Genomic DNA, 27,100 nt, shown 5'->3' on the forward strand with positions numbered 1-27,100 from the left:
ATGTGAAATATTCTAATAAGGAAACGATATAAGCCTAAATCTACATAGTGCTTCGTCCTGATAAATGAATCTGTGGCGTTGGTTATTACAGAATAAATCTCTAAATAAATAAAAGGTAGAACTACTGACATAGATAAAAATTACATGTAACTGGCCATTGGGCAACAGAAAAATACATCGATAAGAAAAGATAACGTACTTCACGAATGAGTTACTTAAGTACAGTACATCTACGTGATTATTCTGCTATTCACAATAAAGTGCCAGGCAAAGGGTTCAATGAACCACCTTCAAGCTGTCTCTCTACTGTTCCACTCCCGACCGGCGCGCGGGAAAAACGAGCACCTAAATTTATCTGTGCGAGCCCTGATTTCTCTTATTTTATCTTGATAATCATTTCTCCATTCGTAGATAGGTGCCAACAGGATGTTTGCGCAATCGGAGGAGAAAACTGGTGATTGAAATTTCGTGAGTAGATCCCGTCGCAACGAAAAACGCCTTTGTTTTAATGACTGCCCGTCCAATTCACTTATTATGTCTCTGGCACTACCTCCCCTTCTTCCCGATAATACAAAAAGTTATTGTGAATAGTTTTCTTAATAACGAAGAACAAATAAAATTCCAAAACCAACTACTAAAGAGAGTTCTCAAAAGCATTTCAGTTTAAATATGGAAGTAAGTTTACCCTATCTACCTCCTTTGGTAAAGATTAAAGAGATGTGGAGTAAAATTAGGTCTTCCAAGAAACATCCGTGAAATGAGCAAGTATGATGGGATACAGACAGAGATAAAAAGAAGGCCCTCCATAGCACTTGCCAAGTATATGAACAGTACAACCGACAAAATATGCAGACAATATTCCGTTGCGTGATATGGAACGATCTTCCCAAATGGCTTGCAAACTACCACGAAGCATGGTAGGAGAACACAGTTCATAGTTCAGTTCATAGACTAGCGCCCAATGTCGTATCTACAGGATAATATCTTATGGGGAAAAGGAATATCAAGAAAAACTGTAAATCAAAGATATCATTAACAGCCAAGAATGCAGACAGTTTAAGATACGAACAAAGCTGGACTGTAAATGATCATTCGTATCACCAAGAAAGAATTTCACGGAAAATCTTCGGAAAAGTTACAATATGATGTCAGTCACGTAATTTGTGGGAATACTGAGATCCGCTAAACACATTTTGAGGAAGGATATGGAAGATACCATGTGAAATTTTATAAGCTTGTAGAGTCTGAAATTTTCTGAAGCTATCGAATCAGCTGTCGTCGCAACAAACACATGCTAACGCTAAGACACTGAAGTTACGTCTGCAATCGATAAAGTAGAAATAATGGTACAATATCTCAGAGCATCGGCAGTAAGTGGGCAGTTACTTTCCAATCAGCGTACAAGGACAAATTTTCACTTCTAATTAGTTTAACAGAAAAAGATGAACAAGTAAATAGATTATGTACCTCTGCCGCACCAATTAGTTCAAAATAAAACTGTCCTATTGAAATAAACGGAGTACAATTATAACTCTAATCCACTAAAAAAAGTTTCTTAGATCGAGGAATTCATAGTTATTCGTTGAAGTGAAATCGCTGTTATGTGATAGAGGCTCAAAGCTATAATGAAAAAGGAGTATTTCAAAAATGACACTTTTTTCGTTGTTTCAATTTCCGAGATGTAATTCCAAGATTTTGGATCGGGACTCGAAATGGATCTTGGAGCAGCTATCAAGTCTGTTTGGAATCGAATTATGGCTCACAATCAAATTACGAGCTCTGTGCTCAAGGAAAGAATTAGAGCATGATAAAAATTAACCAGATGTCGCTAAGTGTTCTTTCTAGACAGAAATAAGCATATAACCAACCCAAAGTTATTCAGTAAGACTCCATATGCAATCCACTATAACAACGCGCTAGTGACACACAAAGCAGCGACCGGAATTTTTTCGTGCAATTAGAGGGGCCAGTATCCTCCAGTACATATACTACGCCAGAATATATCAATGTTCCATAGTCTCCTCATAATGTATCGATACGTATATTAACTGCCTACCAAACAAATTTCATGTAAAAATTTACGGATTCGCAACCGCTGTATAAGAAGAAAGAATAATTCTAGTACAAACATAAATCTGTTACAATCACAAGTCCATGCAATTGCTAGTAGGCTCGAACGAAATTGATTCACAATGACTTCAGAAGTAACACTGACACTTACGTTATCGAACTTCACTACGCTGGAATGACGAGAACAGTTCAGCAGGAACCTACAGCTGCTGTGATATAATGATTTGTTAATTCGGAACCGTTTCCGTCTGCAGAAAATGTTCAGACAACGGAAGATATATTCAACTAGTGAAATGTTCATAGATTTTCCGCGGAAAGTGGAAGTAGTACTTCTGTTGTGAGCGTGAATTATATTTAGCAGTCAAATTCACACTGCTCTAACGGATACGTTCGTCGTACAGGGTGATAATTATTGAACTATATGAAAAAAACCTAAATTAGTGCACGCACTTTATTCAATATGTAAACGTCACCACAGATACTCGGATTTAGGTTATGACACGTTCAATATGCCTGCCATTCTTGGTGATGATGTGCAGCGGACGAATGGTGAAATTCTGTATGACCCGCTGAAGTGTCGGAACATCGATGCTGTCGGCTTTAATATAGCTCCACAAAAAGGAGTCGTATGCGTTCAGATCCAGAGAATATGGCGGCAAATCGAGGCCCATGCCAGTAGCCTCTGCATACCCCAGAGCAAGAATGCGGTTCCCAAAGTGCTCCTCCAGGACATCAAACACTCTCCTGCTCCGATAGAGTCGAGCTCCATCTCGCATGAACCTCATCTGCCGAAATCAAGGTCACTTTCGATAATGGGGACGAAATAATCTTCCAAAACCTTCACGTACCGTTCCGTGGTCACCGTGCCATCAAGGGATATCGCACCGATTATTCCGTGACTGAATATTGCACATGCTTGAGGGTGAAGAGACTCCTCGATTGCGAAATGCGGATTCTCAGTTCCCCAAATGCATCAATATGACTTTTTGACCAACCCATCCGAATAAAAGTGAGCTTCGTCGATAAACCGAACCACATTCACATCAAATTCCTGTTCGTCAATTCTCCAACTGTGTTGGAGAAAAACAACCGCTCTTCCATGGCCATTCCATTTGTGTCAAATCAAATTCACAAGTACGTAAGTCCGGCGAGTATGGTGGATGATACAGTACGTCCTAGTCTCATCGACCGAACAGAGCATCCACAGCTTGCGCTGTATAGGCCCGCGCATTGTCGAACAAAATGATGGGTGGGTTGCGCAGAAAGAGTCGCCGCTTCTTTCGCAAAGCTGGTCGCAGATGATGCTCCAAAAACGAACAGTAATACTGTGCATAGACGGTCTGCCGTGTTGGTACGTAATGCGTTAAGATAATACCATCACAGTCGTACACGAGAATCACCATACTGGGACTCTGACGCACTTTTGACTTTCGCGGCGACCCATTATGAGGCCATTCGTTGGATTGGCGTTTCAGTTTTGGCTCGTACGATGTGGTCCATGTCTCATCCAGTGTTACGATACGGCGTAAGAAAGACTCTCCTTCGCGCTCATAGCGCTCCAAGTGCGTCTGAGCAGCGTCGTAACGCATCCATTTCTCCATTTCCGTCAAGGTACGCGGAACCCATCGTGATGCAATTTTTCTCATGCCCAGGCGTTAGTTTAAAAGTCGCCTCGTACCACGTTGCCAACGATACGTTAAACTACAGCCTGACTCCCTTCTTTCCGTTCACCTGTTAACTGTATGAATCTTCCACCATCATTCCCTTCGGCAGCTGTTCGAAAAATTACAGTGAGCACAGAAATAGATGACCTTGGAGATCTAACAGGAGCTACCTGAGTTATTCCTGGCTCATGTCGAATGTGGGAATTCGATATAGCAGCAAGTGGTCGCGGTTTTATTTTATTTATTTCATTTGTCGGGTTGCGCGGCACCATACGAACCAAATTTACTTAGTCATGGAACTAGTTAGTACTTAGTTCACGGAATTCTGAATACAAAATTTATAAATGGAAGAACGTCAAACACGAAAAAAATGTGAGAGAGTATAAGAATAAATAACATTAGACACCAAAGTTCTCAACTACTGTGGGAAATTCCTGTACAGAACGCATGAAGTGTGTCAAAAGGAATTGTTTCAACTCTGATTTGAAAACTTGATATTTCTCAATTCTTTTCATTTCTGTTATAAGCATATTGAAAATGAAATTTGCTGAATAACGCAAGGCTTTCTGTACCATGCTTAAGGAAGCATTACCCAAATGCACATCGATTTCCCGCCTCGTTTGCACTCAATGAACGTTGCAATACCTTCTGAATACAAACTGTCAGGAAAAAAAACCCACAATGACATTTAAGTACAGGGATAACGGAGTTAGAATTTAAAGACGTCTGAACCACAGCCTAAACAAAGTTCGAGAACTGATAGCACAAATCTGGTGATTACTTTTTTCTGGGCAAAAATGTTATTCGGGAGCACCCAAAGTTGACCCAAAAATCATACCATAGGAGATAATACGGTCTAAGCAATCGTAGTTTCAGTGTCAGAGACAGTGGTTTCTGCGTAAGATCTTGATTATGATATTCAGAGGAAATCTTTCCATTTGCCATCAGTCTTAAGAATTTTAAATTTTACTGGCCGTTTGATCACGTTGGTACTATGAAGTTCCGCTTAACATTACTGGCTCTTGCAGCTATACATATTTCATTGTCATTCGAAGCATCTTACTTGTTGCAGCAGTCAGCTAAAATTAAAAGAATTTGTTGATCCGTGTACGCCACAAACATCGACGCCAAATACTGGATCGCAGGGCACTACAGTTCAGTGACCTGTTTGCTTTAGCTGATGAGAAACTTGCAGAGAAGTGCTATGGCCCGCTTGGCTATGGGGATAGCGTACGTGCGCAAAAACTTATACTTCTATACTATTTATTAGTTACACACGATATAAAGTAGCAATTTTCATAAGGGTAAAACGTCTCTCATCGGCATATTCTTTAGGATGTGCTTAAAAATAAAATCTGATCATGTATTTCAGAAACAAGAAACGATATTAACAACCCGAATCATTTTGTGCATCGTCGGGCTGTCACGAGCAATGCCCGAAAGAGGTAACTCACGTGGCTACAGTCGTATAGTGCGAGCCTTGCCGGAACCAAGACAGGTTACGCATTGACGTGTGTCTGCGAGCAATGCAGTCCAATTACATAGCAGGAAAGTTAATTATTGTTAATTTATATATCAATGAAATATTTCTGACGTATTTCGATTCTTATGCATGTGAATCGCAGATCGTTTGTTGATATGAGCACACGACGTTGCGACAAGTCTGGTTTTGCTCTTTTGACCAACACCAACGTCGTAAATAAATGACGTCCTTTGTGAAATTTCGACTACGTTACTTAATACTCGTACATTAAATGTAATCGCAATGGCGAATAAGGACAAACATCAGCTGTAGAATGGAACGATGACAATGAAAATTTGTGCCGGCCCGGGATTCGGACCCAGATGTCTCGCTTATCGCGAGCCGTCGCCTTACCTTTCGGCTATCCGTGCACGATTTACGGCCACACCCAAACTTCCACATGTCGTCGTCCACGCGTCTGGTCGTGAATCGTGCAAAGATAGCCAAATGGTAAGACGACTGCTCGCGATAAGCGAGACATACGGGTTCGAGTCCCGGTCTGGCCCAAATTTTCATTGTCATTCCATTCTACAGCTGATGGTTGTCCTCATTCGCAGTTGCGAATACGTTTAATGTATTTTCTACAAAGGAACTTTGCGTCGTAATCAGAATAACGCAGCCGCTGCAATATCGAACGTTACTTAATAGTGTGCCTAAGATCGAATCTCTGAGTCACCCAGAGTAGCAAGCCATTTCATCCAATGATGCCTCATTCACATCCAAAGCGTTACCTTTCACTGCGCTAGGACAACTACTTTGATTAAAAAAGCCAGATCAGCATAATCTACGGAACTTCGTGATCTTGCGTCAAGAACCATCTGCAACTCCCCAGCGGACTGCACTTTAAATACAACAAATAAGGCCAGTACCGTAGACACAGTGACAATATTTGTTGGCCGAAGGATATCGTACGCTAAGAAATGTAATTAATTATTAAAATCGTCTCCAACTGTACGCACTAAATTATGTTGCAGTTAAGCATTAATCTGTTCTCTGAAACCCATGTGCTTATGATACGAACTGCCTTATTTCCTGGATCATTTACATTATAGTGCACGTTTCTCGTAACAACGCTAGTGACATGTATAAAGGGCGATCAAAAAGTTTCTGTTTGAGGGCGGATACGCAACGCATCGTGACGCCGATGCTGGTATGAAAGCACTATAATATAATGTCGTGTGACGAGGGCCTCGCGTCGGGTAGACCGTTCGCCTGGTGCAAGTCTTTCGATCTGACGCCACTTCGGCGACTTGCGCGTCGATGTGGATGAAATGGTGATTAGGACAACACAACACCCAGTCCCTGAGCGGAGGAAATCTCCGACCCAGCCGGGAATCGAACCCGGGCCATTAGGATTGACAGTCCGTCGCGCTGACCACTTTTTTTTTTTAATCTCATTTTGTTCGCTTTTGTTCGTTGCATCTACTCGTGGCGGACGTCGTAAGACATCCGTTTAAGCTCGTTGTTGATCGATTTACTAAGTTTATTAATTACAGAGGGCAGCTATCCCTCTGACCGAACACGCTGAGCTACCGTGTCGGCTAACCACTCAGCTACCGGGGGGCGGACTATGAAAGCACTGACGTGTACACTGAGGTGACGCAAGACATGGGATAGCGATATGCACATGAACGGATTTCGGTAGTAGCGCCTAAACAAGGTATAAGACGGCAGTGCATTGGCCGAACCGTCATTTTACTCATGTGATTCATGTCCAAAGGTTTCCGACGTGATTATGGCCGCACGACGGGGATTGACAGACTTTGAACGCTGGATGGTGGTTGGAACTTGAAGCATGGACATTCCACTTGGGGTATCGTTAGGGAATTCAATATTCCATGATCCACAGTGTCAGGAGTGTGCTGATAATACCAAATTTTAGGCATCAACTCTCACCACGGACAGCGCAGCGGCCGACGGCCTCCATTTAACGACTGGGAGCAGAGTTGTCAGTACTAACAGACAAGCAACACTATATGAAATAACTGCAGAACACATTATTGGCTGTACGACGAACGTATGTGAAGAAACAGTGCTGCCGAATTTGGCGCTAATGGGCTGTAGCAGCAGACGACCGACACAAGTGCCTCTGCTGACAGCGCCTGCAACGCCTCTATTGGGCTCGTTTTAATAACGGTTGGACCCTATACGACTGGGAAAACGTGGTCAAGTCAGATGAGTCCCGATTTCAGTTGGTAAGAGTTGATGGCAGGGTTCTAGTGTGGCGCAGAGCTCACGAAGTCATGGACCCAAGTTGTCAATAAGATACTGTGCAAGTTGGTGGTGGCTCCATAATGGTGTGGACTCGGTCCTCCGGTCAGATTGAACAGATTATTGACTGGAAATAGTTATGTTAGGCTACTTGGAGACTATTTGCCGCCATTCGTGGACTTCATGTTCCCAAATAACTATGACACTTTTATGGATAAAGATGTGCTATGTCACTGGTCCACAATTGTTTCGCGATTGGTTTGAAGAACATTCTGGACCGTTCGAGGGAATAATTTGGTCACATATATGACCCGATATGAATCCCATAGAACATTTATTGGACATAATCGAGAGGCTAGTTTGTGCACAAATGCACAATACTGCACCAGCAGCACTTCCCAATTATGGACGGCTATAGAGACAGCATGGCTATTTCTGCTAGGGACTACCTTTTCAGCCGATGCCACGTCGAGCTCCTAGACTAAGCCGAGCAAAAGGAGGCCCGACACGATATTAGGAGGTATCCCGTGGCTCAGTCATCTCAGAGTAAGCGAGGGATTAGTGTGGCATTCACGTCCTTACGACGTGTTTGCGATAAATGTGGAAACGTGAACTATTACGACGTTATTAACAAAAGCGCGTAAACAGGAGCAATTTGTTGTTATTCTTTTCTTGGCTGCGGAAGGAGGAACACTGCTAGACATTCATCAGAGAAGGTAGAATGTGTACGAGGCAGCAGGTCTGCCGAAAACCACTGTTGTGGAATGGTGCAAGGCATGGCGTGCTGGCGCTTCACGACGCACGTCCACATAACGCAAATATCATGACACAGAAGACACTCGAGAATCCTCCCTATAATCTTGATCTCTCCCCATGCGATTATCACGCCTTCGTCCCATTAAAAGGACTTGAAAGATCCATAAGTCCTGTCGGACGACCATTTTCAACGGGCAGGGCATGCTATTTTATCAGACGGCTAACTTCAACCCGGTGCGTCGGTAGGATGATTGCCTCAATCCTCACGGCGATTTTGCTTGATTGGAAAACCCATTCCGGACCTTACGGCCGTGGAACGGAACCTTTTTGATAGCCCCTTACGCAAAAAGAAAAAACAAATTGAATCGTCTGCTGTGTGTGGTGCCAGTTCACTGATCTACAGGGAATCACAGGAGGAATGTTTAATTTTCAGGATTATGATCGGAACGCTCGTTCTAAGCAAAAGGTCAACTAAATATGGGCTCTAACATGCATATCTTAAGAGTTATGAGCACTTTTTCATCCTCGATATTCTATTCAGTACCTCCTCATTAGTTATGTGATCTACCCATCTAATCTTCAGCATTCTTCTGTAGCACCACATTTCGAAAGCTTCTATTCTCATCTTGTCCAAACTATTTACCGTCCATGTTTCACTTCCATACATAGCTACACTCCATACAAGTACTTCCAGAAACGACTTCCTGACACTTAAATCTATACTCGATGTTAACAAATTTCTCTTCTTCAGAAACGCTTTCCTTGCTATTGCCAGTCTACATTTTATATCTTCTCTACTTCGACCATCATCAGTTATTTTGCTCCCCAAATAGCAAAACTCCTTTACTACTTTAAGTGTCTCATTTCCTAATCTAATTCCCTCAGCATCACTCGACTTAATTCGACTACATTCCATTATCCTCATTTTGCTTTTGTCGATGTTTATCTTATATCCTTCTTTCAAGACACTGTCCATTCCCTTCAACAGCTCTTCCAAGTCCTTTGCTGTCTCTGACAGAATTACAACGTCATCGGCGAGCCTCAAACTTTTTATTTCTTCTCCGTGGATTTTAATATCTACTCAAAATTTTTCTTTTGTTTCCTTTATTGCTCGCTCAAAATGCATATTGAATAACATCAGGGAGAGGCTACAACCTTGTCTCACTCCCTTCCCAACCACTGCTTCCCTTTCATGTCCCTCGACTCTTATAACTGCCATCTGGTTTCTGTACAAATTATAAATAGCCTTTCGCTCCCTGTATTTTACCCCTGCCACCGTCATAATTTGAAAGAGAGTATTCCAGTCAACACTGTCAAAAACTTTCTCCAAATCTACAAATGCTAGATACGTAGGTTTGTCATTCCTTAATCTATTTTCTAAGATAAGTCGTAGGGTCAGTATTGTCTCAAGTGTTCCAGCATTTCTACGAAAACCAAACCGATCTTTCCCGAGGTCGGCTCGTACCAGTTTTTCCATTCGTCTGTTAAGAATTTGCGTTAGTATTTTGCAGCTGTGACTTATTAAACTGATAGTTCGGTAATATTCGCATTTGTCAACACCTGCTTTCTTTGCGACTGGAATTATTACACTTTTCTTGAAGCTCTTAGACAACAAACAATGTGTACTGAGATGAGCCACTTACACTATGGGTCCGGCAGTGCATACCAACCACGTGTGAAGCAAGCGCGCTGAGTATCGGCCTACCTCTTGTCAGCTTGCTCACGGATCCAGACACGGACAGAGGGCAGCACGGAGTAGCGCCTGGTGAGCTGCACTCGGTAGCTGAAGCCGCAGAGCTCGCAGCGCGTCTTCTGCGCCGCGTCGAGCCACCGCTCGAGGCAGCGCAGGTGCGTGCAGCCCATGGAGCCCTTGCAGTGGCACAGGGACAGCAGTTTGCCCGCCTTCTCGCCCTCGTAGCAGATGCGGCACAGCGGCTCCTCCAGGCCGTCGTCGTCGTCGTCGCCGTCCGGTCCACCCTGTCCTGGCGCAGACAAACGACCCCTCGTCTTTTCGCCGCCAGTTGAGTGTCTCGCGAAATGGCGCGCTCGCTACTGGACAGCAACAGATGGCGGGCATTACGCGGGCGTACCTAGAATAAATGCTGTTATCTCGCACACGAAGAGCTGCCATTATTATTGCTTGTAACAGACAATATCGTCTGTTCTTAACCACTGCAGAGAACTAATACACGTATCTCGAAGAAAATTACTTTGCTATTGACAGACGTTAGTGTCCGTTCATGGAGTAGCTGATTAGACATGGCATTCTCTCGATATAAACGACGCTGTGTTTGGTACTTCCTTTCCCTTCCACCTCTTATAAATACCGTCCCCAGGCTAGACTCTGCATGTAGCGGGTGGTTATAATTAAAGTGCAGCTATTTAGAGAGGTAATGGCCTTGCCGCAGTGCATACATCGGTTCCCGTGAGATCACCGAAGTTAAACGCTGTCGGGCGTGGTCGGCACTTGGATGGGTGACCATCCAGGCCACCATCCGCTGTTGTCATTTTTCGGGGTGCACTAAGCCTCGTGATGCCAATTGAGGAGCTACTCGACCGAATAGTAGTGGTTTCGGTCAAGAATACCATCATAAGAACCGGGAGAGCGGTGTGCTGACCCCACGCCCTTCCTATCCGCATCCTCGTTTGAGGATGACACGGCGGTCGGATGGTCCCGGTAGGCCACTAGTGGCCTGAAGACGGAGTGCTATTTACAGAGGTCCAGTGTGGGCTGTAATTGTCGTATGGCAGCGAAACGTGGTAGATATGCTAATGCGTTAATGCGGAACCAGTCTGCACTGGAAAACCATAGTTCTAGTTTTGGCCACCAGGTTGAAATCTGGCACTGTACAGCGTCTCGTGGGTGTCTGGTGCTCATATTGAACAAATTGTGGAAGTGGCGGTTAATAATAAAATCAACATTATGCCTTTCTCACTTGTTTGGCCTTTTCTGCTCAAGTCCTGTTCCTAATCCGTTACATAGAGAAATATTTGTATACGAGTTTGTTGTTTTCACAGCGTCATGTATGCACCTGGTAGCAAAAATTGGAACTAATTTTTTTTCACCATAAACTAGTTTCGCTTTAACACCTTAGAATATCTAACAACTTTTACTGCCATACGATAATTACAGCTCACATTGGACCTCTGTCAGTAATTACACTTTAACTATGACCACCCAGTATATATTAGTCACAACACTTACGACAATTAGCCTCACAGTTAATCACTCGTTCATTCAGGCACTGTCGTTTGTTGGCAGTCTGTGATATCAATTTTCAAAAAATAGCTGTGAGCACTATGGAACTTAACTTCTGAGGTCATCAGTCCCCTAGAACTTAGAACTACTTAAACCTAGCTAACCTAAGGACATTACACACATCCATGACCGAGGAAGGATTCGAACCTGCGACCGTAGCGGTCATGCGGTTCCAGACTGTAGCGCCTAGATCCGCTCGGCCACCACGGCCGGCGATTTCAATTTTGGCCCTCAGGTGCAAACCCGACGCTGTGATTGTAAGAAAGACGTCCTGAAATGTTTCCATATGTAACAGATTGGAACAGAATATTGGCATTAAAGATCAAAGAAGGGAGAAAGACGTAATGTTGATGTTATTGCTAACCGCCTCTTACCCAATTTTTTTCAATACCAGCGTCGGAGACATTGAATAGATGCTATACAGTGCCAGATTTGCACCTAGTGGTCAAAATTGGAACGCATTAGAATATACTGTATACATATTTATTCTGCCACATGACAATTTAAGATTACACAGGTAATCTGTGGGTCGTTACACTTCAGGTATAACCATAATATTGAAATGCACATGCACATCCAAAGGAATAGGCACTGCGTCGGTTACAAATGTTATGAAACACATTAAACGTATAGGCAGTTACAAATACGAACAATCCTCAACTGTAGGTGAGACTGACGACAGTAAAAATTTTCCGCTATAAGAGAGCGCTCGCCTAACGGTTTGGCCATCCATGCACGACACACAGCCAGACCCAAATTTCCATATGTCATTCATTCCTCTTGTGTCACAACGTCTACTCGTACACACATTATGTAATTCCCATACAGGGGAGGACACTATGACTAGTTGTGCCTCGCACCTTACATCTGACTCCCTGAAACATCAATCAAAAAGTTATTTTAATCGAAGAATAGCCTGCTTCCTTCACGAATATTAGTGTTTACGTGGCTCAAAGATTTCGACACAGATGATTGGATTTAAATCTGTTCTCTGCTCTACCGTTAACATACAATGACAGGCAAAAAAGTGAAACACTTAGAAGTGAAGAAGGAAACGAAATAAAACGTCACTGATCTGAAGGGGTTTGCGATTTTATTTCAGTGGTAACAAAATCGAGGCAGATTTACAAGAAACTTGGCAGTTTGAGCCTACTTGTCGATGCGACTTTGTACTACCTCTCCCCTGGAGGAAGACCCTGATTCGATTGGGATGGGTGTCATAAAGTCGTTGTATTCTGTCATGAGACAAGTTGGTCCACAGCTGTTGTAACTGGGTGCTGATATCCTGGATACTGTCACTGAGATGGAGCTGACGCACTAGCTAGTCCCGCACAGGTTCTACAGGGGACAGATCTGTTGATGTTGCTGGATTCTGGAGTACCACAACGTCACACAGAGACACGTGCTAAGTGTGGACGAGCGTTGACCTACTGAAAAATGGCAACACGATACTGTTGCCTGATAAGTATCGCATAACGACCCAGGCTGTCTGTGACGTACCATTGTCCCATCAGACTTCCCTCAATCACTACCAGCTGTGACCTAACACTTATGTCTACTATCGATTTATGCTCTCGGCTTGCAGTTGCCAAGGTGTGCTTTGCAAACAATTAACAGGATTCGTACAGGTTGTGACATACGCGAAGAAAGCCTCCACCGACGGGGAAAGGCTTCATCTTCTCAATATGACCGTGGCAATGAACGTAATACCATCAAACAGAACGTAACAAGCTGTAGAAGACTAGCCTAAACTAAAAATCTACAATATTTCTTTGAAGTGGCAGAGGTAACTATTGAATAGATTGAAAAGTTACACATTAATTTGTAGCTTTAGTCTAGGGAAGGCGTCTATGACTAGAAATCTGACACGGGCACGAATCTCACCACTGCTTACATTTTGAATTGAAATCATCAGCATGCTTGGACGAAGACTTCCGGCATGAGATGTCACCCTCATTCTGCCAAATGCCTTGTCAAAGGGGGTGGAGGAGCAGACAGAGGTTCAGGGCACCCTTTTGTCCTTAGCTGGGAAACTGCCCCGAGAGCCGGAAGAATCAGCAATGATCAAAGCCATGAGGATGCAAATGACAATGGAAACCACTGCATTAAAGACACACAACGTGTATCTATAGGACATGCAGTCAGTATTTGAAAAAGTGTCATGTTGGTCTCTCCATTGGCAAAATATTCCGCTCTAGTCCCCATTCGGAACTCCAGGAGGGGAGTGCTTAGGAGGAGGTGACCATGATAAGAGATCGAATAACGAACGAGAGGATCTCAGAATTGTGAATTTGCTAGGGAAGCTAGAAAATCTGAGAAGGGAAATGATAGCACTCAGTCTAGATATAAAGAAGGAAAGAATTTTTGGTCTGACTAGTGTAGGGAAATATCAACAACAGCAGAAATTGGTTTAACGGGAATAGGATTCATAGGATTCATTATGAATAGGAAAGTAGGATATGAACAGTTCAGTGATAAGCGTTGTTCTCATGAGATTCAACAACAAACCAATGCCACCAACGATGGTGCAGGTACAAAAGCAACGTTGCAAACAGAAAATGGAGATTTATAAAACGTATATGAGGATAATGGAAGAGTAATTCAGTACTTAAAGAGAGATGAAGATCTAATAATCATGAGGAATTGCAGCGTGGTTATAGGGAAGCAGTAGAAGAAAGGGCCACGGAAGAATGTGGGCTTGGTAGTAGAAATGAGAAATAAGAAAGACAATCTGGGTTAGCCAACAAGTTTCAGCTAGTAATAGCAATCTGTTCAAGAGTCACACGAGGAGGAGATATGCTTCGAAAAGGCCGGGAGATACGGGAAGATTCCAGTTAGATTACGTCATGGCCAGGAAGAGTCAGATATTGGATTGTAAGGTACATCCAGGATCAAATATATAGTTAGGTCTCAATTCAGTAATGATGAAGAGTGGATGAATTTGAAGAGGTTAGTCAGGAAGAGTCAATGAGCAAAGAAGTCGGATACGGAAACAAACTTCAACAAAAAAAAGCGCCGCTCCACGAAGGAGATATTGGAATAGCACGGAAATCGGTAGATGTGATGTAAATATAGAAACAAATTATTACAGTTTCAGAAAATCGTAAGATTTACTTAAGAGGAAGAGTTTAACAAACCAAGAATGAAGGAATGGAATGCTGTTTCTTTTCGTATCAGAAATCATTTGGTTGAAACTTGCTGACAGGATAAAACTGTACGCAGGACCGAGACTCGAACTCGAGGCCTTGCCTTTCGCTGGAAAGTGCTCTACCCGAGTTCGCGTCACGGTCCGACACACAGTTTTAATCTGCCAGAAAGTTTATCATCAGCGCACACTCTGCTGTGGAGTGAAAATTTCATTCTGGAATCTTTTGGCTGTCATTCGAAGCATCTTGCAGCACAACGGTACGTCGATGATATTCTACGCCCCATTTTGTTGCCCATCTTGGTGAGCCATGATGGACTTACATTCCAGAAATATCAGACAGACTGCACATGGCGAGAGTTTATATTGTATGTCTTGGTGCATTTCAAAACCTACCTTCACCATCAAGGTCGCCGGATCTCTCCCCAGTTGAGAACGTATGGAGCGTTATGAGCTGGGCCTTCAGCCATCTCGAGATTTTGACGATCTAACGCTCCAATTGGACACATTTTGGTACGATAACCCTCAGGAGGATATCCAGCAAATCTGTCAATCAAAGTCAAGTCGAATAACTTCTTACATAAAAGCCAGAGGTTGACCGACGTGTCATTTACTTCCTTAATTTGTGAAACTCTTTCTCTGAAATAAATCATCGAATTTTTCTGTAATTGTTATCATTTTTTGTTTACACATGTAGAACACATCTACCGATTTCCGTCCCGTATTTTGTCTTAGAATTTGTTTTGAAATTATTTAAGGCTACAGATACTGCGGTAATGAATAGCTCAGTAGGCAGTTCAGTTGAAGAGGCAGTGGACATAGGAGGTCTGTTCAAAAATTCCAGAACATCGTAATTTCGCACCAGTGGTGAGTTGGAGTGAAATGCGTTTGGTGTCTCTGCACAGTCCTGTGTTTAATGCGTAACTGCTGGAAGTTTCATTGGTGTATGTCTTTTAGTTATCGATCAGTGATATATTGTGTAGACCGCTGTGTCACACAGTTTGCGGATTTCCAGATGCCAGAGTTAGAGGAGCAACGTGTATGCATTAAATTTTACATAAAACTCGAGAAAACCTTCACAGAGACACACCAAATGAGACAAGAGGTCCGCGGTGACGAGTGCTTAAGCCTCACTCGATGTTACGAATGGCTCACACGGTTTAAAAACGGTCAGACGCAAGTTAAGGATGATCCTCGTTCGGGACGCCCATCGGCGTCTACCGACGATGCTTATGTCAGCAACGTCGACGAAACTGTGCATGCCAGTCGAAGACTGACTGTCCCAGAAATTGCAGAAGAATGTAACATTTCAGTTGGATCTTGTAATGAAATCCTGACACAGCATTTTGTAATGGATAGTGTTGCCGTCAAATTGATCCCACGGTTCGTGAGTCAAGACCAGAAAGACCTTCGCCTCGCAATCTGTGAACAGCTTTTGGATCGCGCAAATGAGGTCGACATGTTCCTTAAGGGAATCATAATTGGTGATGAGACGTGGGTCTATGTTTATGACGTTGAGACCAAGGTTCAGTCTTCACAATGGGTCGGGAAAGGTTCTCCAAGATCAAAAATAGCAGGCCAGGTCAAATGTCAAATCCACGCTAATACTTTTCTTTGACTTCGAAGGATTAGTCCATCATGAATTCATGCCACAGTGACAAAATCTTAATCGATGACATTATCGGCAAATATGAGAAGAAAACGGACTGAAATGAGATGAGACAATTCATGGCTCTTACATCACAATAACTCACCAGCACATTCATCCCTGTTGGTGCGTGACTACTGCACAAAGAACGAAATCACTGTTCTCTCTCGTCTTCCGTACTCTTCAGACCTGGCCCCTGGGGACTTTTCTCATTTCCAAAGTTGAAACCCCCGTTGAAAGGACGACTATTTACAACGATAGACGAGATAACAGAAAAATGAAAATTGCAGACGGCGTCTCGTGCGATCCAGCAGACTGACTCCAGAAGTGGAAACGGCGTTGGGAGTGATTTATCAATCGCAGAGGAGAATATTTAGAAGGAGATCACGTACAGTAATTAAAAGGTTAACGTCGAAAAATTTTGTCCGCAAAGTTCCTGAATTTTTTGAACATACCTGGTATCTAAAAGGACAATCGCAGAAGATGGAGAGAAAAACGTAGGTACAAAGAACGTAACTGCGAAGAAAACGTGGGTAACAAAAGACATACTTCAGTTGGTCGACGAAGGAAGGAAATAAAAAGATAAGGTTCAGGAAAATTCAGGAATTCAGAAATGCAAATCACTTAGGAATGAAATAAATAGGAAGTTCAGTGAAACTAAGGAAATTGGTTGCATGAAACATTTTAAGGAATCGAAAAATAAATATTGTCGAAAAGACTCAGTCAGCACTTAGAAAAGGCCAAACAAACTACGAGGAAATTAAAAGCAAGGGCTTTAACATTTAGTGGGCAATGGTAATTCCACAGTTAAATGCAGAGGAGAGAGCAGATGGGTGGAAAGAGTACACTGAAGGCCTCTGTGAGGAGGAGGTGTTGTCTAACGACGTGACAGAAGAAAAAAGAGGAGTCGATAGAGAACAGATAGCTGATCCAATGTTAGAATCGAAGTTAAAAGAGCTTTGAAAGACTAGGATCAAATAAGACAGAAGGGACAGATCACATTCCATGGGAATTTTTAAAATCATTACGGGAAGTGGTAACAAAAGGATATTCTCGTTGGTGTGTAGGTTGTGTGAGACTAACGATATATCATCAGACTTTTGGAAAAACATCTTCTATAAAACTTCGAAAATAGCAAGAGCTGACAAATGCGAGTGTTATCGCACCATCAGCTTAAAGTTCATGTACCCAAGATGCTGACAAGAATAATATACTGAAGACTATGAAAGAAAATTATGATCTATAAGGCAACGATCAACTTGGCCTTAAGAAAGCTAAAGTGTTTTGACACTGGGGTCGATAATGGGAGCAAGATTGAAGAAAAATCAAAATATGTTCAAAAGATTTGTCGACTTGCGAGAAGTGTACGACCGTGCAGAATAGCATAAGATGTTCGAAATGATAGAAAAGTAGGATAAACTATAGAGAAAGACGAGTAACATACAATATGTACAAGAACCAAGAGGGAGCGATAAGAGTGGGAGACAAAAAACGAAGTGCTGAGATTAAAAAGGGTGTATGACAAGGATGTCGTCTTTCGCCCCTACTGTTTAATATGTACATCGCAGAAGCAATGTCGGAAGTAAAAGAAACGTTCAAGAGTGAGATTAAAATTCAAAGTGAAAGGATGTCAATGATAAGATCATCTAATGAGATGACTATCGCCGGTCCCTGTGGTCGAGCGGTTCTAGGCGCTTCAGTCCGGTACCACTCGGCTGTCACGGTCGCAGGTTCGAATCCTTCCTCGGGAATGGATATGTGTAATGTCCTTACGTTAGCTTTAAGTTGTTCTAAGTCTAGGGGACTGATGACGTCAGATGTTAAGTCCCATAGTGCTTAGAGCCATTTTTGAACATGACTATCCTCAGTGAAAGAGAAGAATAATTTCAGAATATAATGAATGGAATGAACACTCTATTGAGTACAGAATATGGACTCAGAGTAAATCGAATAAAGACGAAAATCATTGGAAGTATCAGAAATGAGAACAGCGAGAAACTTAACATCGCGAAGCAGATGAATGTCAGGAATTCTGCTACGTAGGCAACCTGGTTAAGAGAAGGCTAATATCATCGAAAATAAGCCTTAATCTGAGGAGGAAATTTCTGGGAATGTGCGTTGGAGTACAGGATTGTTTGGTTGCGAAACATGGACTTCTTGAAAACCAGGACAGAAGAGAATCGAAATATTTTAGTTCTGGTGGTACAATAATGTTGAATATTAAGTTGATTGGCAAGGTAAGGAACGAGGAGGTTCTCCGCAGAATCGGTGAGGAAGGGAGTTTATGGAAATCACTGACAAGATGAAGGGGCAGGATGATAGGACATCTGTTAACACATCATGGTATAACATTCATAGAGGGAGCTACAGAGGGTGAAAACCGTAGAGGAAGACAGAGATTGGAGTACATCCCACGATTAACTGAAGACGGGGATTTCAACTGCTACTGTGAGAATAAAAGTTTGGCACAGGAAAGGAATTGTGGCGGATCACATCAAACAAGTCAGAAGACTGATGACACACAAAAAGTTTTAATCGTTTAGTTCCGTCTTTTCTGTAAAATTATGCAGTTCGTGTATGTAAGTTTTTGTTCAGTTTGTATTGCCATACGCCATATAAGTAATGTAATTTGAAATATTCTGAAAGTACCTTCTTCAAAGATCTGTCCTTTTATGTTATGCATGTACTACATTGTAACATTACTAAGTGGTTCATGCTTAGGGACCGTAGTATTGCAATGAGTAGAAATATTCTGAAAGTACCTTCTTCAAAGATCTGTCCTTTTATGTTATGCATGTACTACATTGTAACATTACTAAGTGGTTCATGCTTAGGGACCGTAGTATTGCAATGAGTAGAAATGGTGGAGGAAAGAGTCCGTATTTTACCTCTGAAGAGCATATGTCTAGAGTGCTCAATGAGGCAAGGGTTTTTGGAAAAGTGGATTAAATGAGCCTCGGGTGTGAACTGTTATTAGCCTCTGTAACATGGCAGTTATTGGACTGCTGTGGGATTTGCATATCCGACGCCAAGAAGTGATATACAGAGCACATTACTTCACGAGCTATGACTGCTTCATGTGGCATTGTTCAGCAGATCGTTTCCGCATCCATCATCTGACAAAGTAATGTTTAGTTTTGTATGTACTTGCACAGACCAGTGTTGGCCGAAGTTATCGCATTATAAGTGCTCAATCTTAAATGTGTGTCTCGAACCTTGATCTATACTATGCCACTCGCCTTAGTAGACTCCTACTCCTGTTACAAGAAAACAAAATATAAGTATCTAGCTAGGCATTTGTGATAACTGGAAGAAGTGTTAAGTTGCGTGGAGCTATAGTATCTAGTTTCGAAGTAGTCTTCTGTGTGTTCCAAGTGGTAGTTAAATTCACAAGTTCAAAGTATAGTAAAAGAACGTTCAATAGGTATTTCTATATGAACCGATAACTTTCAAGAGTATTATTATTCAAGCTATTTCAAATGTAAAACTTCTAGTGAAAACAGTGATTACAGAATAGGTCCAAGGTCATAAAAGATTAAAGTCTACATGATTTCTACTTGTAAAACAGGTTCGTAACAGTGCATTGGTGTATTTATCCTTATATGTCTTTGCTGTTATAACTTAATATTCAGAATGTTAGTCAGATTGCTTGCAGTAAGACGGAACAGTTTTAGGGTCCCCACATGCTGCAGTTTATGAGTAAAATAACAGTACAGGGATGGGCACAGCTTAATTGGTTACTCTTGGTATATTTGTACTCTTTAAATCATGAATTTCAGTAACTGATTTAAGTTATAAGAGATTCAGTAGCCCTTTACACAATTCATGACCCGTGCAGTGCAGAGGCTCCTAAACAGTCAATGAAATAACTAGTGTTCGTTTTAGTTGGAATAATCGTTTGGTAACGACTCTTGAAACACCGCACTGTTTGTCATAGGACTGTTTCAGGGACATGTGAAACTGATTAGTACTTTTCTCAGTTGAGCGGCATAGTGCAGTTATTCGTTTCCATTACATTCTAAAGTAATCAGTGTACGTTAGTTTGATGTAGGTTATTGCCATTATACTTACACAGAAAGCAGATTAATTCAAAACTGGTTGCTAAACTATTGGATGCTAGAATTTTCGTTTCCGATTAACAAATAGAATTCTTACTGAAGTATAGTTTAATTCAGCTTTTTTTTCTTTTTGTTTTGTTTTTTAGGGTTCGATACCTCAGTCGGTAGAAACGGAACTATTTTCGGTCCATTTTGTTGCCTGTGTCTGTCTGGCCGGCGGCCGGCAGGCTATTAAGACCCCTTTTTCTCAGGAACCGGTAGAGATATAAAGTTGAAGTTTATGCTACGTACTAAGGTCTATGGCCTCTCGGTGGTGTGAAAAAATTAAGCATCTAAATAAATGCACTCAAAAGATGTCGCCATTTACATGCTGTGACACTAACTCATCAAAACCTATAGGGTACTTCCAGTTGACATAGAATTCTGAAATTCGACAGGAAGCAAGATTTCACAGTAAAAGTACAGGAAAAAAACGCTAAATTTGTTAATTTGTAATTATATAACACGAAAAAAATATTTTTGTCATTTTTTTATCCGACTGTGTCAGTCTCTCCGTCAAGTATCGATATCGATAACAGGTAAAATTATTCTGGAGTAATGACAAGCGCCGGAACGAAGACGAAGAACGCAAGACCAGAGAAGGCTGTGAAACGACGCTGGTGAATGGAGTGCTGAGTAGGACAGGGCCACGCAGCAGCGGCACCTGCAACAAGCGAATATAAGCGCCGCTCCTGCCAGTCTCGGGCGGACATTAGAGGACAGTAGAGGCACAGCTGCAGGCCAGCACTCGAAGGTCATTTATTATTGAAGTGTGTCAAACTTGCAGGATCAATGCATACAGCCAAGGACTCTGAATTATACTGCATGTCGCCCATCGTTAGCGACAACATTTTGTACATTCAAGTTAAGTATTGTTAAATCTGCTTTATAGAAATAAAACTACTAAAATTATTTGCTTGAACTTCTATAGCATTCCGAGAATGCAACATCCCTTAGGCACACGGAACGAGACGAGTGGGCAATACCCAACAAAAACACGTTGAAATTCTCGATTACTGGGACGGATGAACTACCTACACACATAGTTAAGTTTGTACAGAAACCTCACAGTGCGACTCCTACACGCACTTGTTAACTTTTTTTCTTTTTCTACCAATTTGGCTTACAGAGCTTTGCGCTATATTTTGCACGACTACCTACTTGCTCTAGAGATGGACTTTTGGAGAAGATCGGCAAGAATCTCCAGGAAAGAAAAGATAAGGAACACCGAAGTAATAAGGAGAATGGAAATAAAAGAAAGAATATATGACGTAATGGATAGGAAGAAATTACAGTGGTACGGGCATGTACGACGAATGGAGGAAGCCAGAATACCAAAACTGATACTGGAGTGGGAACCGGAGGGGAGAAGAAGAAGAGGACGACCTGTGACCACCTGGCTCCAAAATGTACAGCACACAATGAGGAGAATGGGCGCAGAGGAAGAGGACACGCAAGATCGAAACACCTGGAGAAATATTTTGAGAGTATAGTTTAAGAACGTTTATTGTTTGTATTGTATTTTCCAAGTAAATTATTATGTTGGAGATAAGCCTCTGTAATGAGGAAAAGCTCAAAAAAAAAAAAAACCTACTTGCACTCCGTGATAACAGATCGTTGGTTTGATACCCGTCCAAATAGTTTTGCGTCCCTCCAACACTCAGCTCAGGCAGCAAATAAGATGAATGGCAGTTACCTTTTCCATTAGTACATGATTATACTCATCTAATGTCCTGGTATAAGGGTACCATTAGTAATAGTACTCCCCTATTGTGTTATACATAGCAAGTTTCTGCATGTCAGGAGGTTTTTTAACTTCTACTTTAATTATATACGTATCGTCGCATGACTTGTCACCGTGGGATAAACACTTACAAGTACTGAGTCTCCACTGTCATGAACGTACAAAAGTATTGGAAAGAAGATCCTAAGTAAAAATCACGGCAGCTTTGGAAAGTAAATTTCGGTCCATCTTTTATAACATAATGGATGCAAGGGCATTAGCAGATCGTAACGAGCAGAAGGTCACATAGCTGAAAATGAATGTAATGGAGGCTGCTTGTCGTTACTGACGTGAATAAACAGATGATGCCACCATTTGTGAACGAACGTATTTAAATGTTGAGCACACCACAAATAAAACAAGATTCAACAAAGGAGTAAATGATTATCCTTACGAGGAATGCAATAAGTATGCAAATGATTGTATTGAAATATTGGCCCCATCACAAATCAAACGAGAATGGTAGAAAGAACTGGTGAAAAACCAGAACATGAGGGCGTGTTAGAACACTTCAACGTGAAATCATTGTATGTGAATGATCTATTAAAACTTTTGAAAATACAAAGTAAAGCCCAAAGTAATCAATTTGTTGGCATTATTAGTAGCCTTTATAACCAGATTAAGAGATAAGCTAGTATTGTTGATAGCCAGCTTGAAGATCAAACTAAAATGACTATTATTCACTTTGATACTCAACTTAAGGCACAAGCTGGAGTCATCAAAGCACAGGGTGTTAAAATTAGCCAAAATATTGACACTACAGATAAAGTATGTGTTCTGAATACTAAGATAGAAGATTCGAAGGTAGAAATATACAACCCGAACACCAATATTGCAATGTGCAAGAAAAATTTAATGATATTAACGAAAGATTTCATTCTAAAATCTAAAAATCCTGGAACAGATAGCATCTATAAACGAAAGTAGGTATTCAAAAAGGAGCTTCGGATGTGACTTTAAAAGTTTTCCATCATTCTTGGAAAGAGTAGAAGATGAAGACCACTAGAAAGGAATTCAGGATTACAGTCAGGCTAATAGCAACAGGAACAATCCCAACGATAATGCACAGAATAATAATGGAAGATATCGCGTCAATTTGATGCGAAGAGGAAGAGGTAGAGGATAATTTAGTTTCATCACACATGATAGAGGTTTTGTACCGCGGACGGGCAATGACAATAAAGATGAGTAAAACTAAGGACCTGTATGTAGCAGGTCAACCCAAGGCAGAATGGTTTTCACAGCAAACACATAGCAAGCAGTATCTGAGTAAACGCTATAAAACCAGAGCACGAAAGAGCAACTGTGAAGGGCTGTAAGGCGTGGCCAATGTAACTACAGCTGTGCACGAAGATGAATCACGGCAGTCGGCGATAAGACAAGTACGAGCTAGGGGTACGAGCTCCCGTTAGCAACAGGTAAAGCAGAACGATCAGCTAACCACGTGAACAACATAGCCGCGTCATCTAGACCGAGTAGCGACGTCACAGCAGCACTGCATGCTCTCCACTAGCTAACGATATCGCAACAGATGAAAATGCGAATGCGTCCGTAGGCAAGGAAAGATATGCTAACAACAGTTCGCATGATAACGAAGTGAAGTACTAGTTTGACAACGCATGAACCTGTGTTCAGTGTATGCCGCCTTTAGAATCTGAAGATGGTCACTGGATGGCCGAAACCGGTTATGACTACGTCATAAGAATGTGATTACGTCTGTAAATTAACAAAATTTTTTTACAAAATAATCATTCACTCACTGTACTGACAAAATGTCGTTTTTCCAGAAGTAAAGTATTCCTGTAAAAATTTATTATGAGGAATAACTCATTGGTGTGAACAGATCGATGTTCTATATAAAGGATTATAGCATCGTGAATGGGAAGATTTAAAAAGGGATTATACGATCAGAATCATAAATAAAGCTGAAGGAAGGAAGGAGGGCGTCAAAAGAATGGTTTTATCAATAACAAGGAGAATGTCAAAGCGACAAATAGCGCAGCGCAGAGTGCACATGTAGCTGATGATCAGACAGTGATAGGTAAGAATGTAAAATTCGCCATGCAAAATGCGCGAATTTGCCAATGAAAAGAGAATTAGCTATAGAAAAACGAGTAAGGTAGCAAAAAGACGAATAATGGAAGAAGCTCCAATTCTTAGTATTGTGGACGTTGTTCTCATAAGGAGTGAAAATCCAACAGAGTAAACTGTTGTACATAAACAAAATGAGTTTGATACAGACAATGAGTTCTCGAAGTGCATGATAATTATACAAAGTACAAAGTAAAAGAAGATATAACTAGAGCTAATGGAAAAGAAGGCTCTGATGAAAATTTTGCCGTGATACGTGGACCGATTTAGAATACATGTCTGATGCAGAATATGATGAGACAGTCGGAGTAGATGAACTCATGACTGAAGACTGTAATACACCAAAAATGAAAAAAATTCAATACAGAAACCGGAAATAAATACAGAACCGAAAAAGAAATATCCTCTGGGCGATACCACATACTTTCAACAATGGATTAAGGTCGCGAAAGATTGTAAAATCCCAAAACCAATGCCTCTAAGACTTGTGGAAAAATAAGGTCAGTAAAGAACAAGATGGCAAAATAAAAATTAAGTTACGTAACACAGCCACTTTAATTAGAGGATGTGGGAGAGGTTTATTTAGAAATCTAAGCAGGTATACTATGGCCCGTTTGAAGTATAAGGAATTATTCACAGAAACGCGTACTATCTAGCGTATCCAAAATTCAAAAAACCATTAGGTGTTCGCAGTACGGGTGACTTGTTTAAGAATGTGGACAAAATGACGTGTACTATATTAAAAATGTCTGTTCTTGTAAATATTGTCTTTGTGACTGAGTTTTGTGTTTTTATGATTAATTACTGTTATAACTATGCTAATAAGTAACTTAAGTATCAGATTACCAAAAAATTATCTCTGAATGTTAACAAAAAGACGTTCTATAAAACTGAATGGAACAGTGACAAAGGAAACAGATTACTATTAACACTGAACTGAATAATAATCTGCGGTCTGATGACGGAAGTGTCTAAACAAACAGAGACTGAATAACGGTTCAGAATGGTTCAAATGCTCTGAGCACTATGGGACTTAACTTCTGAGGTCATCAGTCCCCTAGAATTTAGAGCTACTTAAACCTAACTAACCTAAGGACATCACACACATCCATGCCCGAGGCAGGATTCGAACCTGCGACCGTAGGCGCTAGAACCGCTCGGCCACCCCTGCCGGCCCTGAATAATGGACTACCATAGTTAACAGTAGGTATGAAGTTGTTCTGCTAGCAAGTAAGTACATATGGCTTGCAAAAGAAAGTTATTGCTATGGACTGCTTGAATTGGATGGGGCAGCAAAGCTTTTTGTACTTTTAACTGTAAATAGTGTGTTTCATAATGTTTGATTTTCCTTAGAATGCTTAAAATTTTATTAGACAAAAAACTTGCCAGCTGCAAAGTACCAATTTTACTGAGATGTGTCTCAAACAGGAAATAATACCTTGTATTAGTTTTTCTAAAATTCAGACAAACACAAGAATTAAATGCTTCCTATAAGGCAAAGTAAATGAACTGATTAAATTTGGAAGTGACATTTCTATATAATGAAAGCATTCTGTAGATAATACCTTATGAAATAATATGTTAAAGGTGTGTATCTTGTATAAATCGTACATTCCTTTCACCCGTGTAAAAAGATTCTATGTATTTCTTACCATTCGTTAGAAGAAAATCTAAATGCCTCAAAAACATTGCTCTACGTTAATTGTGTATGCTACTCGTAAATGTCAGTAATGGTATGGATACATACGTTGTAACAAATGCAACTGTTTCATGTTTAGGAGCCGTAGCACTGTATGGAATAGAAAAAAGGTGGATGAAGTCCCTCCATAAAAAGAAGTCTTATGCACGAATGTAAAAGGTGGAGTTAGCATGCCAAGTCTTTGTATATACCTCTCAGACGGGAGCCTGCTGCTGATTGCCTCTTACTTCCCTGCTCCTTCCCAACTCCCCATTCTAAAGAATTCTATCTGAAGGAGACGACAGTATGCTGTTGCCAATCTGGCAGATGAGAATTGCTGGTAAATTAATGGAAAAGCAGGGAAAAGCACATGTGACTTCCCCATTTTGCGTACAAGATGTACATTTACAAAAATAATGTTGGTACTCGTCCGAAGCAGTGTCTTCACGATTGGTCAGCCTTACATGCCTAGAGCGTTGTCCGGAGCGACGCCATTCTGTTGACTAAAACAATTTTTTAGACCGGAAGCCTGTGAGTCTCCGATGCAGGTCGAATGGTGCCACGGTGTCTTGATCTTTGACGTTCACGCGGTGAGGTAAAAATAGCGTAATCAATTATTCTCTGGGAACTGCAGGGCGGCTGTGCAATTCACGACCACATGGGCTGTTGGTGCCAGACAGGCTATCAGAAGCCACGGAGGCGATCGCTACGTGACTTCCACGAAAATTTCCTGTACCCCCAACGGAGATGCCCTTCAGCTAAGGAAACTGACAGGCTGCCTTTCGCCGATACACCTCTCAGACGGGAGCCTGCTGCTGATTGCCTCTTACTTCCCTGCTGGACCGAAGAGACCACAGAGACATTTCCGGCGACAATCCAAGCGTGGAAGGTGTAAAGCTATCTCTCAATGTACACAGTTCCATTATATCACTAAAATTACCACAAATTAACTGTAGAAAACGAATTAAAATTGCACAGCGATTTGTGACAGTAACGTCACGCTGTTGTATAAAAGATCTTTACGTAGATATTCTGAAATTCAGGTACATTACTTACCCAAGTGAATGATTGTTACTCGTCAGTAGAATCATGACCTTCACAATTTTCTAATCTTTTTTTAGATTTATAGGAATTCAACTACTGTCAATTTCCCATTATTTTTCACGTTAATTACAA

At 41.4% G+C, this 27,100-nt stretch overlaps 1 protein-coding gene across 1 annotated transcript in view; it reads right to left on the bottom strand.

Annotated features, from left to right (window-relative positions):
- Positions 1 to 27,100, bottom strand: part of LOC126117190 (E3 ubiquitin-protein ligase MARCHF3-like) — a 128,944-nt gene that overhangs the window by 76,897 nt on the left and 24,947 nt on the right. The window contains exon 2 of the mRNA XM_049915041.1: positions 9,929 to 10,205. Within this exon, the coding sequence (XP_049770998.1) occupies positions 9,929 to 10,205 (277 nt within the window). The remainder of the gene's footprint in view (positions 1 to 9,928; positions 10,206 to 27,100) is intronic.

Source organism: Schistocerca cancellata, chromosome 1 (genome assembly GCF_023864275.1).
Source record: "Schistocerca cancellata isolate TAMUIC-IGC-003103 chromosome 1, iqSchCanc2.1, whole genome shotgun sequence".
NCBI lineage: Eukaryota > Metazoa > Arthropoda > Insecta > Orthoptera > Acrididae > Schistocerca > Schistocerca cancellata.